Below are 14,442 nucleotides of genomic sequence, written 5' to 3'. Positions count from 1 at the left end.
ATGGACCCCCCCCAACCCCCCCTGTTCCCCCCCCAGCAGCCCCCCGAGGGCTCTGAGGAGGGGTCCCCGCAGCCCCCCCCGGAGGGAGCCCCCCCCCCGCCGTCCCCCCCCCGCAGCGAGGACGGGGACGCCCCCGCGGCCCCCCCCAGCCCGGAGGAGCCCCCCAGGTGAGCCAGGGGTGGGGATGGGGATGGGGGGGGGGGCTGCCCGGCCCCAAAACGGGCTGATTTTACCCCAAAATCACCCCCAGGGACTCCCTGGAGCAGCTGCGGCAGAGGCTGGCGGCTGTGGAGGCTGAGTGAGTTGCGGGGGGGGGTTGGGGACACTTGGGGACATTGGGGGGGGCTTTGGGGACACTTGGGGGGCTTTGGGGACATTGGGGGGGACATTTTGGGGGCTTTGGGGACATTTGGGGGGGGCTTCGGGGGGGCTTTGGGGACATTTGGGGGTTTTTGGGGACATTGGGGGGGCTTTGGGAACATTGGGGGGAGCCTGGGGGGGCTTTGGGGACATCTGGGGGGGGTTGGGGACATTTGGGGGGGCTTCAGGGACTTTGGGGGGAGTTTGGGGCCATTTGGGGCCATTTTGGGGCCATTTGGGGGGACTTTGGGAACATTTGGTGCCACCCAAACCGGGCGCGGGAGCAACAAAGCTGCAGCTCCGCGAGTTTTGGGGTGACTTTGGGGCCATTTGGGGACTTTTGGGGACATCGTGGGGAAGCTGGGGACCTTCTGGGGCTATCTGGGGAGAATTTGGGGACATTTTGGGGAGATTTGGGGGACTTTGGGGCCATTTGGGGACACCCAAACCCGGCTCGTGAGCGACGGAGCCGCAGCTCCGAGACTTTTGGGGTGAATTTGGGGCCATTTGGGGACTTTTGGGGACATCGTGGGGAAGCTGGGTCACTTGGGGATATTTTTAGGAACTTCTAGGGCCGCTTGGGGATATTTTGGGGCTAATTCGGGCCATTTTGGGTCCGTTTTCCCCCCCCCCAGACTTGCAGAAGCTCGCGCAGCGGCGGAGGCTCGTGCGGAGGAGGCGGCGCGGGCGGCCGAGGCTCAGCTCCAGGCGCTGCGGAGGCAGCTGGAGGTGAGAGGAGACCCCCCCGGGACCCCCCCCCGCCTCACCCTGGGGATATTTGGGGTCGTTTTGGGCGGTTTTGGGACATTTTGGTGCCCCCCCAGCAGGACAAGGCGTCGGTGAAGGCGCAGGTGACGTCGCTGCTGGGGGAGCTGCAGGAGAGCCAGAGCCGGCTGGAGAGCAGCCGCAGGGAGAGGGGGCAGCTCGAGCAGAGGTGGGGGGCAAATTGGGGGGGCTGGGGGGGTAATTGGGGGGGTGGGGGGGTAAATGGGGGGCTGAGGGGGTAAATGGGGGGCTGGGGGGGTAAATGGGGGGGTGGGGGGGGGATTGGGGCACTTTGGGGGGGAATTGGGGGAGTTGGGGGGGGAATTGGGGGAGTTGGGGGGGGAATTGGGGGGGAATTGGGGGAGTGGGGGGGGAATTAGGGGGTGTGGGGGGTAAATGGGGGGGTGGGGGCATTGGGGGGGGAACTGGGGGGTAATTGGGGGGGTGAGGGGGAACTGGGGGGGGAACTGGGGGGTAAATGGGGACATTTATCGGGGGGGGGGCATTTATTGGGATTTTAGGGGGGGTGGGGCTGGAACTGGTGTCACTGACCCCACCTGGGGGCACTGCCCCTGCCCCTGGGGCTATTTCTGGGGTGGCACTGGGCCATACTGGGTTATACTGGGTCATACTGGGCGGTGCTGGGTTATACTGGGTCATACTGAGCCATACCTGGTCATACTGGGCCGTACTGGGCCATACTGGGTCATACTGGGGGGTGTTGACGTGGTCAAGGCCGGCGCCACCGCCCCCGGGGCTATTTCTGGCCCTGGGGTGACACTGGTGGCACTGGGCCATACTGGGCCATACTGGGCAGTGCTGATGTGGCCAAGGCCACCGCCCCCGGGGCTATTTCTGGCCCTGGGGTGACACCCTGGGGTGACACTGGGTGGCACTGGGCCATACTGGGTCATACTGGGCCATACTGGGTCATACTGGGTGGCACTGCTGTGGCCAAGGCCGGCACCACCACCCCTGGGGCTACTTCTGGCTGTGGGGTGACACCATACCAGTTCTGTACTGGTCCGTACTGGTTCTTACTGGTCCGTACTGGTTCTTACTGGTCCGTAGTGGGCCATACTGGGAGGCACTGATGTAGCCAAGGCTGGCACCACCACCCCTGGAGCTACTTCTGGCTGCAGGGCGGCACCATACCAGTTCCATACTGGTCCATACCAGTCCGTACTGGTCTATACTGGTTCTTACTGGTCCGTACTGGTCTATATTGGTTCTTACTCATCTGTACTGGTTCCTACTGGTCCATACTGGGAGGCACTGATGTAGCCAAGGCTGGCACCGCCACCCCTGGGGCTACCTCTGGCTGTGGGGTGGGTCCATACCGGTCCCTACCGGTCTGTACTGGTCTATACTGGTCCGTACTGGTTCTTACTGGTCCGTACTGATTCTTACTGGTCCATACTGGGAGGCACTGATGTAGCCAAGGCTGGCACCACCACCCCTGGGGCTACTTCTGGCTGCGGGGTGGCGCCATACCAGTTCCATACTGGTCCATACCAGTCTGTACTGGACTATACTGGTTCTTACTGGTCCATACTGGTCTGTACTGGTTCTTACTCGTCTGTACTGGTTCTTACTGGTCCATACTGGGCGGTGCTGATATGGCCAAGGCTGGCACCACCACCGCAGGGGCTACTTCTGGCTGCGGGGTGGCACCATACCGGGTCCATACCGGTCCATACTGGTCTATACCAGTCCGTACTGGTTCTTACTGGTCCGTACTGGTTCTTACTGGTCCATACTGGGCGGTGCTGATATGGCCAAGGCTGGCACCACCACCCCGGGGCTACTTCTGGCTGCGGGGTGGCACCATACCGGGTCCATACCGGTTCCGTACTGGTCTATACCAGTCCGTACTGGTCTGTACTGGTTCCTACTGGTCTATACTGGTTCTTACTGGTCCGGCAGGGCGCAGGCGGCGGGGGCGCGGTGCCGGGCGCTGGAGGAGGCGGCGCTGGGGCACAGCGTGCAGCTGGACCAGCTGCGGCTCCAGGTCAGCAACCTGCAGGCAGCGCTGCGCGTCGAGAGGCAGGGCGCCACCGAGGAGAAGTACGGGGGGGTTAATTAATTAACGGGGGGGTCATTAATTAACGGGGGGCGCTAATTAGTTATTGGGGGGGCGGTAATTGATGGGGAGGTGATAAACGGGGGGTGAGAAATGGGGAAAATCATTGGGATGGGGAAGGGTTGGGGTGGGCGCCACCGAGGAGAAGTACGGGGGGGTACTTAATTAATGGGGGGGGTAATTAATTAACGGGGGGGTGTTAATTAATGGGGAGGGTGTTAATGAGATGGTGATAAATGGGGAAAATTATTGGGATGGGGAGAAATGGGGAAGGGTTGGGGTGGGGGTGAATGAGAAGAAGTACGGGGGGGCACCAGTTAATTAACGGGGGGGCTAATAAATTAACGGGGGGGGTAATTAATTAACGAATTAACGGGGGGCACTAATTAATGGGGAGGGTGTTAATGAGATGGTGATAAATGGGGAAAATTATTGGGATGGGGAGAAATGGGGGGGGTCATTGGGGTGGGCACCACCGAGAAGTACGGGGGGGGGGTAATTAGTTAATGGGGGGGCTAATTAATTAACGGGGGGCACTAATTAATTATTGGGGGGCACTAATTAATGGGGAGGTGATAAATGGGGGGTGAGAAATGGGGAAAATTATTGGGATGGGGAGAAATGGGGAAGGGTTGGGGTGGGTGCCACTGAGGAGAAGTACGGGGGGGTAATTAATTAATGGGGGGGCTAATTAATTAACGGGGGGCACTAATTAATTATTGGGGGGCACTAATTAATGGGGAGGTGATAAATGGAGGTGAGAAATGGGGAAAATAATTGGGATGGGGAGAAATGGGGGGGGCATTGGGGGGGGTAAATGGAGGTGGGGGCCACCGAGGAGAAGTACGGGGGGGGAATTAACGGGGGGGCGCTAATTAATTAACAGGGGGGGCACTAATTAATTATTGGGGGGGGGCAGACCTGGGGGTGTCTTTGGGGGGGGCAGAAATGGGGACATTATGGGGGGGGGGGCAGAGCTGGGACAGCTTTGGGGTGCCCAGGGGGGGTCCCAGGGGGGTCCTGGGGGGGAAATGGGACCGAGGGGGGTCCCGGGGGGGTCCCAGGGGGGTCCTGGGGGTCCTGGGGGGGTCCCGGGGGCCTTGGGGGGGTCCTGGGGGGGTCCCTGATGTGTCCCCCCCCCCCAGGCGCAAGCTGGTGCAGCTGCAGGTGGCGTACCACCACCTCTTCCAGGAGTACGACGCCCACATCAAGGCCAGCCTGGAGGGTGACAAGGTGGCGATTTTGGGGCGATTTGGGGCTTTTTGGGGTTTTCGGGGGGTTGGGGTGTCTTTTTTAGGGGGTTTGGGGGCGGTTTGGGGGGGTTTTGGGGTGCTGGGGGGGGGTTTGGGGGTCCCGCGGGTCCATTTTGGGATTACTTTGGATGCTCCCGACCCCATTTGGGGCCCCCTGACCCCATTTTGGGATCATTTTGGACGTTTCCAACCCCGTTTTGGGGCCCCTGACCCCGTTTTGGGATCATTTCAGAGGTTCTCGACCTCATTTTGGGCTCCCTGACCCCGTTTTAGGATCATTTCAGAGGTTCTCGACCCTGTTTTGGGGCCCCTGATCCTGTTTTGGGATCAATTCAAAGGTTCCCGACCCCGTTTTGGGTTCTCTTGGTTCCGTTTTGGGTTCCCCTGGCCCCACTTTGGGTCCCCCGGCCCCGTTTTGGGTCTCACTGGTTGGGTTTTGGGGTCCCTGGGTCCGGTTTTGGGTCTCTTTGGTTGGTTTTTGTGTCTCCCTGGTTGTGTTTTGGGTCTCAATGGCTGGGTTTTGGGTCTCTCTGATTGTTTTTTGGGTCTCTGTGGCTGGGTTTTTGGGTCCCCCTGGTTGTTTTTTGGGGTCCCCCTGTCCAGTTTTGGGTCCCCCTGGTTGTTTTTTGGGGTCCCCCTGTCCAGTTTTGGGGTCTCCCTGTCCAGTTTTGGGTCTCAATGGCTGGGTTTTGCGTCCCCCTGTCCAGTTTTGTGTCCCTGGTGTCAGTTTTGGGGTCTCCCTGTCCGGTTTTGGGTCTCAATGGCTGGGTTTTGGGTCTCTCTGGTTGTTTTTTGGGTCCCCGGTGTTGTTTTGGGGTCTCCCTGTTTTTGGGGTCTCCCTGTTTTTGGGGTGTGACTGTTTTTTGGGGCCCCCAGGGCGCGTCGCGGCAGCTGGCGGAGGTGACGGCGCAGCTGCAGCAGGCGGAGGAGGCGCTGGCGGCCAAGCAGGAGCTGATCGACAAGCTCAAGGCCGAGGCCGAGCAGCAGCGCGCGGCCCTCGAGACCGTGCCCGTGCTGCAGGCGCAGGTGGGGACATGGGGGCACCTCGGGGACACCCTGGGGGCACCTCGGGGACATCCTGGGGGCACCTCAGGGACATAGGGAGACTTTGGGGACACCTTGGGGACATTTTGGGGACACCCTGGGGGCACCTCGGGGACATGGGAGCACTTTGGGGACACCCTGGGGGCACTTTGGGAACACGGGGACACCTTGGGGACACTTTGGGGGCACTTCAGGGACATGGGGGCACCTCGGGGACACTTTGGGGACACCCCAGGGACACTTTGGGGACATGGGGACACTTTGGGGGCACCTCGGGGACGTGGGGAGACTTTGGGGGAATCCTGGGGGCACCTTGGGGACACTTTGGGGACACCTTGGAGACACCCTGGGGGCACCTCGGGGACATGGGGACACCCTGGGGGCACCTTGGGGGGACTTTGGGGACACCCCGGGGACACCTTGGGGACATGGGGACACTTTGGGGACACCCTGTGGGCACCTCAGGGACATGGGGACACTCTGGGGACACCTCAGGGACACTCTGGGGACACCTTGGGGACACTTTGGGGGCACCTCAGGGACATGGGGACACCCTGGGGGCACCTCGGGGACATGGGGAGACTCTGGGGACACTTTGGGGACACCCTGGAGGCGCTTTGGGAACATAGGGACACCTTGGGGACACCCTGGGGGCACCTCAGGGACATGGGAGCACTTTGGGGACACCTTGGGGACACGCTGGGGGGACTTTGGGGACACCCTGGAGTCACCTCAGGGATGTGGGGGCACCCCAGGGACACCTCTGGGACATGGGGACACCCTGGGGACACTTGGGGACATTCTGGGGGCACTTTTGGGACTCAGGGGCCAGCTGGGGATTTTTAGGGACAATTCAGGGAATCCTGGGGCGTTTTGGGGCTCCTTTGGGGACCCTTTTCAGGGACTTTTCGAGGACCTTTTGGGGCTCCTTCGGGGGACTGTTTTGGGGTAAATCGGGGCGGTTTTGGGGCCGCTTCCCCCCCCCAGGCTGACATTTTCAAGGCGGACTTCGAGGCGGAGCGGGCGGCGCGGGAGCAGCTCCACGCGCAGCGCGAGGCCCTGCAGGACGCCGTCACCCAGCTGCAGCGCCAGCTGCGGGCCGAGGCCGAGGGCGCCGCCCGGTCAGCACCCCCAAAAAGCCCCTTTTTCACCCCAAAAATCGCAGCCGGCCCCACCCGGGTTTTAATAACCCCGCCCCGGGGTGTCGCGGGCCACCAAAATGCTCCGGATTGGCCCCAAATCCTCCCGAGCCCATGAAGTCCTCGGGGTCCTCTCTCTGTGCCACCCCCCCCAAATTTCTGGGTGCTGGCCCCAAAATTTTGGGGATCCCCCCCAAATTTAGGGTCTTGCCCCAAATGAGTGGCATTTCCCGTTTCTAACCCCAAAATGTGGCCCCCAAATCCCCTTAATTCTCCCCCAAAACCCCTTAATCCCCCCAAAAAAACCCTTAATCCCCCCCCAAAATCTCCTCAATCCCCCCAAATCCCCTTAATTCTCCCCCAAATCCCCCCCAAACCCCCTCAATCCCCCCCAAATCCCCTTAATCCCTCCCCAAACCCCCTTATTCCCCCAAAAAAACCCTCAATCCCCCCAAATCCCCCCAAAAAACCCTCAATCCCCCCCAAATTCCCCCAAAAAACCCTTAATCTCCCCCAAAACACCTTAATTCTCCCCAAAAACCCCTTAATCCCCCCAAACCCCCTTAATCCCCCCCAAACCCCCCCCAAAACCCCTCGATCACCCCCCTCCCACCCTAATTCCCCCCACACCCCCCCCAAAAAAAAAAAACAAACCCCCCAAAAACCCCAAAACCCCCCCAAAAACCTCTGCCCCCCCACTCCCAGCGCCCGCATGGAGGAGATGCGGAACCGGCACTCGGAGCTGCGCCCGCCGGCGGGGGGTGAGTATAGCAAAAACGGGGGGGGGCACCCCCAAAAAAAAAATATGACCATATAAGGAGCGGTGACGTCATCGCCACCCCCTGCAGGTTTTGGGGGGCCCCCCCGCGCCCCCCCCCCCGAGGAGCAGCCGGATTTCTGCTGCCCCAAGTGCCAGTACAAGGCCCCCGACATGGACACGCTCCAGATCCACGTCATGGACTGCATCAAGTGAGGGGGGGGCCCCCCAAAAATCGGGGCCCCCCCCCAAAATCGGGGATCCCCCCCCTCAAAATCGGGGACCCCTCAATATGGGGAGACCCCCCCCGAAAAGATTTGGGGGGGTTTTTAAAGGGTTAGGGAGGAAAAAAGGGGAAAAACGCCCAAAAATTGAGGGGGAAAGGGGCTGGAAAAGAGGGGGGGGAGGTGACCCCCCCATTAAAAAAAAAAATCCCAAAAATGTCAATTTTGGTGAGTGGCCTTGGAGAGCGCGCCCCAAAAGCACAGGGAGTGGCCCCAAAATGCTGCGGAAGCCACCAGGAATCTCAGGGATGGCCCCAAAAGCTCAGGTTGCCAAAAATATTAAGTTTCACCGAAACCTCAGGAATTGCACCCAAAATCCCTCAAGAACTTTCCCCAAACGACCCCAAAATGGGGAAAATCCCCCCCAAAACACAGCCCCAAAGTGTGAAGGATTTCACCCAAAACGTTGTAGTTCCCCCCCCAAAAAAAAATTCAATCATAAAGACAACCCCAAAATCCAAGAGAATTGACCCAGAATGGGGTAAATCCACCTAAAATGGGGAAAATCCCCCAAAATGGGGAGAAATCCTCCCAAAATGGGGAGAAATCCCCTAAAAGCCTAAGGGAGCCCCCAAATCCTTTAGGAAATCCCCTCAAAATCTTGGAACATTGCCCTAAAATCCTAGGAAGTTGCCCCAAAATGGGGAGAAAGCCCTGAAGAAACCTTCATGAATTGACCTAAAAGCTGGAAAATTGGCCCCAAACCCTGGAGAACGGCCCCAAAATGGGGAGAAATCCCCCAAAATTGGGAGAAACCCCAGATATCCGTAATTGACCCCCCAAATCCTTTAAGAAATCCCCAAATCCCAGGAAGTTGCCCCAAAACCCCAAAGTCTCAGCAAATCGCCCCGCAGCCGCGCAGAATTGCCCCGAAACCATGCAAAATCACCCCAAAAACCGAGACCACCGCCCCCCCCCCCCCCCCCGAAGAAAAAGCAAATGAAACGCGCTGAAAAAATAAACCAGGAATGTTCTCAAATCGTGCAGAATTTACCCCAAAACATCCCATGGGGGTGGGAGGGGGGAGGAGGGGCACGCCCCCCCCCCCACCACACCCCACAGCGCTCCCAAACTCGCCGTTTTTCACCCCGTTTTTCCCCCCCTCCCGTCAAATAATCGCCTCCTCTCCCCCCGCCCCCCCCCAATTTATTTTTGGGGGGGGGTCCTCGGCCTCTCCCCGCCCCGGGGGGGGGGTTTTGGGGAGGGGCTTCACCCTGGGGGGGGGGTGAGAATATTTCCTAGGGGAATTATTGGGGGGAAAAATGGGAAAAGCGGCCACGGGGAGCGGGTTTTTGGGGGAAATAAAGAGGAAACAGGGTTTTTTTCGCCGCGGGGGGGTTAGAAATGAGCGGGGGGGGCCTCGGGGCTGTCGGGGGGGGCGGGGGCGCCGCGGGGGGGCACCTCGATGAGGCGAGGTTTGTCGATCAGGCGGGCGCCGGGGGGGCCCTGCTCCACGATGCCGACGATCCAGGCCTGCAGCCCCGGCGCGCGCAGCTCGGCGCAGAAGCGAGCCGCCTGCTCGCGGGGGAGGCAGATCAGCAGCCCTCCTGCGGGGGGGGGGACGGGAAAATTAAAATTAGGGAGCCCCCCAGGGTGAGGGGAGACCCCCCCGGGGGGGTTGGAGGGGGTTTGGGGGGGTTTCAGGGGTTTTTGAGGGGGTTTTGGGGGGAAATCCTAAAAGCCAGCACCCCTCTGTGTCAATGTTCCACCCCATTTTGTGACCCCCCCCCCCAAAAAAAATAAAAATTAGGGACCCCCCCGAAATGGGGAGAGCCCCCCCGGGGGGTTTGGAGGGGTTTTGGGGGGGTTTCAGGGGTTTTGGGGGGGTTTTGGGGGCGGTTTGGGGGGAAATCCTAAAAGCCGGCACCTTTCTGTGTCAATGTTTTACCCTATGTTGGGGCCCCCCCCAAAAAAAATAAAAATTAGGGACCCCCCCAAAATGGGGAGAGACCCCCCGGGGGGTTTGAGGGGGAAATCCTAATTCCAACCCCCATTCCATATCCCCATCCCCTCCCCATTTTTGGGTCCCTTCCCCTTTTGGGGATCTCCCCCTCCATTTTTGGGGTCCCCTCCCCAATTTTCGGGACCCCCCCCCAATTTTTTGTGCCCCCCCCTTACCCGAAGTCTCCAGCACGGTGCCCTGCAGCAGGGGGGGGCCACCCCCAACCCCTTAACCCCCCCATTCCATGTCCCCATCCCCATCCCCTCTCCTTTCCCCTGTTCTCTGCCCCTCTCTCTCCCCATTTTCGGGTCCCTTCCCCTTTGGGGATCTCCCCCCCGATTTTTTGGGCCCCCCCCGATTTTTGGGGTGCCCCCCCCTTACCCGAAGTCTCCGGCGCGGTGCCCTGCAGCAGGGGGGGGCCACCCCCAACCCCTTAACCCCCCCCATTCCATGTCCCCATCCCCTCCCCTTCCCCTTTTGGGATCTCCCCCTCCATTTTTGGGGTCTCTCCCTATTTTTTGGTGCCCCCCCCAATTTTTTGTGCCCCCCCCTTACCCGAAGTCTCCAGCGCGGTGCCCTGCAGCAGGGGGGGCCACCCCCATACCCCCCAGTTCCGTGTCCCCATCCCCTCCCATCCCCATTTTCGGCTCCCTTCCCCTTTGGGGATCTCCCCCCTGATTTTTTGGGCCCCCCCCGATTTTTGGGGTGCCCCCCCCTTACCCAAAGTCTCCGGTGCGGTGCCCTGCAGCAGGGGGGGGCCACCCCCAACCCCTTAACCCCCCCATTCCATGTCCCCATCCCCTCCCCTTCCCCTTTTTGGGGTCTCCCCCTAATCTCAGGGTTTCCCCTTCCCCTTTGGGGATCTCCCCCCCGATTTTTGGGCCCCCCCCGATTTTTGGGGTGCCCCCCCCTTACCCGAAGTCTCCGGCGCGGTGCCCTGCAGCAGGGGGGGCCGCCCCCCGCAGGCCTTGCAGAGGGCGGGGGTGCGTGCGATGAGGGGCAGGTTGTGGATGACGAAGGCCACCTCGCGGCGCTGCGCCCGCGCCAGGTTGGCCGCGTGCCCCAAAAGCCCGAAGCCCGTCACGTCCGTGGCCGCGTGCGCCTGGAACGAGCGCATCAGCCCCGCCGCTGGGGGGGGGCAGTGTCAGTACGGGGGGGTCGGGACCCCAAAAGGAGCCCCAGGACTCAAAAAGCCCGACCCCGAAACCCCAGGACCCAGCCCCAAAAACCCCGACTCCAAAGGGCCCTGGGACCCAGCCCCAAAAGGCCCAAACTCCCAAAAAAACAGAACCCCCAAAACCCCAGGACCAAACCCCAAAAACTCCAACCCTAAAGGGCCAGACCCTACAGGGCCTGACCCCAAAAACCCCAGGATCCCAAAGGGTCAGACCCCAAAAGGGCCCCAGGACCCGACCCCAAAGGGCCCGACCCCGAAGCCCGTCACGTCCGTGGCCGCGTGCGCCTGGAACGAGCGCATCAGCCCCGCCGCTGGGGGGGGGCAGTGTCAGTACGGGGGGGTCGGGACCCCAAAAGGAGCCCCAGGCCCCAAAAACCCCGACCCCAAAACCCCCAGGACCCAGCCCCAAAAACCCCGACTCCAAAGGGCCCTGGGACCCAGCCCCAAAAGGCCCAAACCCCCCAAAAAACAGAACCCCAAAAACCCCAGGACCAAACCCCAAAAACTCCAACCCTAAAGGGCCAGACCCTAAAGGGCCTGACCCCAAAAACCGCAGGATCCCAAAGGGTCAGACCCCAAAAACCCCAAGACCTAGCCCCAAAAACCCTGACCCCAAAAACCCCAAAAGGATCCTACCCCAAAGGGCCAGACCCCAAAGACCCCAGGACCCAAAAAGGGCCCAACCCCAAAAACCCCCAACCCCAAAAATCCCCACCCAGGACCCCAAAACCCCAAACACCCAACCCCAACCCTAAAAACCCCAAAACCTCAAAACCCAAAACCCCCCTCTAACCCTAACCCCCAACCTTAAACCTATAAACCCCCCCAGGCCCCCAAAACCCACCCCTCCAACCCCAAAACCCACCCCCACATCCCCCAGGCGCCCCCAAACCCCCCCCAAGACCCAAAACCCTACAAAATCCCCCCCCCGACCCCAAAAATCCCCCGGTACCGGTGCGGTTGAGCATGGCCATGGTGAGCACGGCCTCCTGGTAGGCCACCTCCACCTCCTCGCGGGTCACCACCAGCTTCAGCTTGTTCCAGCGCTCCGGCTGCGGGGGGGGGGACGTTTTGGGGACAATTAGGGACATTTTGGGACACTTTGGGGAGGGTTTGGGGACACTTTGGGACGTTTGGGGAGGGTTCGGGGACATTTGGGGGGGCCTTGGGTTGGTCCCTCCAAGGTGTGGGGGAGTTATGGGGGGGGTTGGGGGGCTTGGGGACAGTTGGGGACATTTTGGGGAGGGTTTGGGGACAGTTGGGGACATTTTGGGACACTTTGGGGAGGGTTTGGGGACACTTTGGGATGTTTGGGGAGGGTTCGGGGACATTTGGGGGGGCCTTGGGTTGGTCCCTCCGAGGTGTGGGGGAGTTATGGGGGGGGTTGGGGGGCTTGGGGACACTTGGGGACATTTTGGGGAGGGTTTGGGGACACTTTGGGGACAGTTGGGGAGGGTTTGGGGACACTTGGGGACATTTTCAGAAGGTTTGGGGACATTTGGGGGGATTTGGGGGCATCTTGGGGGGGCCTTGGGTTGGTCCATCTGAGGTGTGGGGGCAAGAGGAAGGGGAGGGGGAGTTATAGGGGGGTTGGGGACACTTTGGGGACAGTTGGGGACATTTTGGGACACTTTGAGACATTCTCAGAGGGTTTGGGGACCCTTTGGGGCCCCCCGGGGTGCCTCCTGGGGGCTTTGAGACCACCAAAGCCCCCCCTGGGGCTTCTCCTGTCCCCATTAGGGCACCCGAGGCGGTTTGGGGACACCTTGGGGACACATTGGGGAGGGTTTTGGGGCTAAAACCCGCCGTTTTGGGTCCCCCCACTCACATTATCCAGCCACTGGTGCGCAGTGACGGCCACCTGCGTCCCCAGGGGCTTGGTGAGCACCAGGACGTCGCCGGGCACCGCGCTGTCAGGCCTGCGGGGAGGGGGACAAAAACCCTTAAAAAAAATAAAAAAACAACTAGAAAAACCCAAAAAGGGCCGAAATCAGCCCAAAAAGCCACGCACATGATGAAGTCGCTGGGCTGGCAGACCACGGTGGCCACGCCGCCCACGATGAGCCAGGGGTTGAGCACGGTGTGGCCGCCCGTCACCGAGGTGCCACCGTCCTCGGCCGCGTCGCGGAAACCCTTCACGATCAGGGGCATCACCTTGTCCCTTTCCTATTCGGGGGGGGGCAAAACGGGGTCACGGGGGGGGTCTCGGTATTATTTTGGGGGGAATTCAGCCGGTTTTGGGGCTCTCACCTCGTCTGACATCTTCTGGCTGACGCTGAGCAGCATCAGCATGTTGTCGCACTCGGTGATGCCCATGGCGTAGAGGTCGCTCAGGACGTTGGCGCAGGCGATGCGGCCCTTTTTGGGGGGGTTTCGGGTTTTTTTTAGGGTTTAGTATTTTTTTTAGGGTCGTTTAGGCGGTTTTGGGGGGTTTTTGGGGGGTTACCATCATGTAGGGGTCCTCCACCAGCGGGTAGAAGAAGTCGGTGGTCTGCACCAGGGAGAGGCCGCCGTGGCGCAGGGGGATGACGCACGAGTCCATGCCGATGCCTGGGGGGGTAATTAACATCAGGGGGGGTAATTAACAGCAGGAGGAGTAATTAACAACAGGGGGGGTTAATTAGGAAGGGGTAATTAAGTGGGGGAGGTCCCGGTGAAGGAGGGGGTCCCAGTAAATGGGGGGGGTGCCAATAGGGGCGACCACAATGAGATGGGAGACGCCAAGAAAAGGGGGGTGCTCGTTAATTAGGGGGGATGCCTGTTAATTAGGGGATGCCTGTTAATTAGGGGGGGCCCAATAATGAGGAGGGGGCTCCCCAAGGCATGGGGGGACCCCAAAAACGATCAGGGGACCCCAAAATGAAGCGGGGGGGTTCATAAGACACAGGGGGACCCCAAAACTGAACAAGGGGTCCCCCAAACCAACTGGGGGGGCTCCTCAAGACCCCAGGGGGGCCCCAAAAACAACCGGGGGGGGGGGCTCTGGACCCCAGGGGGCTCCAAAACCAAACCGGGGGCTCCTCAAAACCCCAGAGGGACCCCAAAAACAACCGGGGGGGCTCCCTTATACACAGGGCACCCCCAAAATCAACCGGGGGGGCTCCTCAAAACCCAAGGGGGGCCCCAAAAACAACCGGGGGGGCTCCCTATGACACACAGGGACCCCAAAATCAATCGGGGGGCTCCTCAAGACCCCAGGGGGATCCCAAAAACCTGCAGGGGGCTCCCCAACCCCCCCCCCATAGGCCCAGCCTCTGCCCTCCCCCCCGCCCTTTGCCCCCTCCCTCCCCCCCCGCCCTTTGCCCCCTCCGCTCCCTGCCGCCCTTTGCCCTCCCCCCTCCCCCCCCCAATCCTCCTCCCCTCCCCCTCACCGAGCGACGGCGCCCCCCCGGCCTCGGGCCCTTCCCCGGCCCCCTCCAGGAGCCCGGCACCGCCGCGGGGCTGCCCCCCCCCGGGCCCCAGCCCCTCCAGGAGCCGCAGCAGCGTCTCCTGGGGCACTTTGCAGCCTCAGCCCCGCAGCTCCCCGTAGCCCGTCAGGCGCCAGCCCGGGGCCAGGCCCAGCGAGGCCGGCTCGAAGGGGCGATAAGCGGCGGGGGGGGGCCCGGCCCCCGAGGAGCCCGGCGCGGAACCGACCGGCA

At 61.4% G+C, this 14,442-nt stretch overlaps 2 protein-coding genes and 1 long non-coding RNA gene across 5 annotated transcripts in view; 1 reads left to right on the top strand and 2 right to left on the bottom strand.

Moving 5' to 3' along the window:
- IKBKG (inhibitor of nuclear factor kappa B kinase regulatory subunit gamma) overlaps nucleotides 1–8,664 on the top strand; it is a gene marked incomplete at its 5' end in the record, with an annotated part of 12,704 nt that extends 4,040 nt beyond the window's left edge. Inside the window, 10 exons of one of the 3 annotated variants that reach the window (XM_084540358.1) lie at nucleotides 40–167; nucleotides 251–298; nucleotides 996–1,089; nucleotides 1,185–1,294; nucleotides 3,052–3,192; nucleotides 4,354–4,441; nucleotides 5,338–5,487; nucleotides 6,493–6,626; nucleotides 7,350–7,405; nucleotides 7,493–8,664. In XM_084540358.1, the coding sequence (XP_084396484.1) occupies nucleotides 40–167; nucleotides 251–298; nucleotides 996–1,089; nucleotides 1,185–1,294; nucleotides 3,052–3,192; nucleotides 4,354–4,441; nucleotides 5,338–5,487; nucleotides 6,493–6,626; nucleotides 7,350–7,405; nucleotides 7,493–7,617 (1,074 nt within the window). In that variant the 3' untranslated portion in view covers nucleotides 7,618–8,664. Of the gene's footprint in view, nucleotides 1–36; nucleotides 168–250; nucleotides 299–995; nucleotides 1,090–1,184; nucleotides 1,295–3,051; nucleotides 3,193–4,353; nucleotides 4,442–5,337; nucleotides 5,488–6,492; nucleotides 6,627–7,349; nucleotides 7,406–7,492 lie in introns of all 3 variants that reach the window. The other 2 variants (XM_084540359.1, XM_084540357.1) reach the window with 2 other exon arrangements.
- LOC311429263 lies at nucleotides 5,626–6,065 on the bottom strand. The gene is made up of 3 exons (XR_014688209.1): nucleotides 6,040–6,065; nucleotides 5,714–5,776; nucleotides 5,626–5,672 (listed from the first exon to the last, which is right to left on the bottom strand). It is a non-coding gene; the product is annotated as an uncharacterized lncRNA (long non-coding RNA).
- Nucleotides 8,636–14,442, bottom strand: LOC311429259 (selenide, water dikinase 2-like). The gene is made up of 8 exons (XM_084540360.1): nucleotides 14,176–14,442; nucleotides 13,251–13,354; nucleotides 13,055–13,162; nucleotides 12,816–12,970; nucleotides 12,633–12,723; nucleotides 11,757–11,856; nucleotides 10,543–10,755; nucleotides 8,636–9,232 (listed from the first exon to the last, which is right to left on the bottom strand). The coding sequence occupies exons 2-8, from the start codon at nucleotides 13,344–13,346 to the stop codon at nucleotides 9,024–9,026; spliced, it is 972 nt and encodes a 323-aa protein (XP_084396486.1). The 5' UTR covers nucleotides 13,347–13,354; nucleotides 14,176–14,442; the 3' UTR covers nucleotides 8,636–9,023.

Source organism: Aythya ferina, assembly GCF_964211825.1.
Source record: "Aythya ferina genome assembly, contig: HAP1_SCAFFOLD_477, whole genome shotgun sequence".
NCBI classification, from domain to species: domain Eukaryota; kingdom Metazoa; phylum Chordata; class Aves; order Anseriformes; family Anatidae; genus Aythya; species Aythya ferina.
The sequence above is the reverse complement of the archived record's forward strand: the minus strand, read 5'-3'. Positions and strand labels throughout refer to the sequence as shown.

Coding starts and splice junctions, on each gene's coding strand:
- LOC311429259 (XM_084540360.1), bottom strand. CDS start 13,346: ATGGACTCGTGCGTCATCCCCCTGCGCCACGGCGGCCTCTCCCTGGTG. Junction 12,971..13,054: donor GCCAGAAGATGTCAGACGAG/GTGAGAGCCCCA, acceptor CCCCCCGAATAG/GAAAGGGACAAGGTGATGCC. Junction 11,857..12,632: donor CGCACCAGTGGCTGGATAAT/GTGAGTGGGGGG, acceptor CCCCCCCCGCAG/CCGGAGCGCTGGAACAAGCT.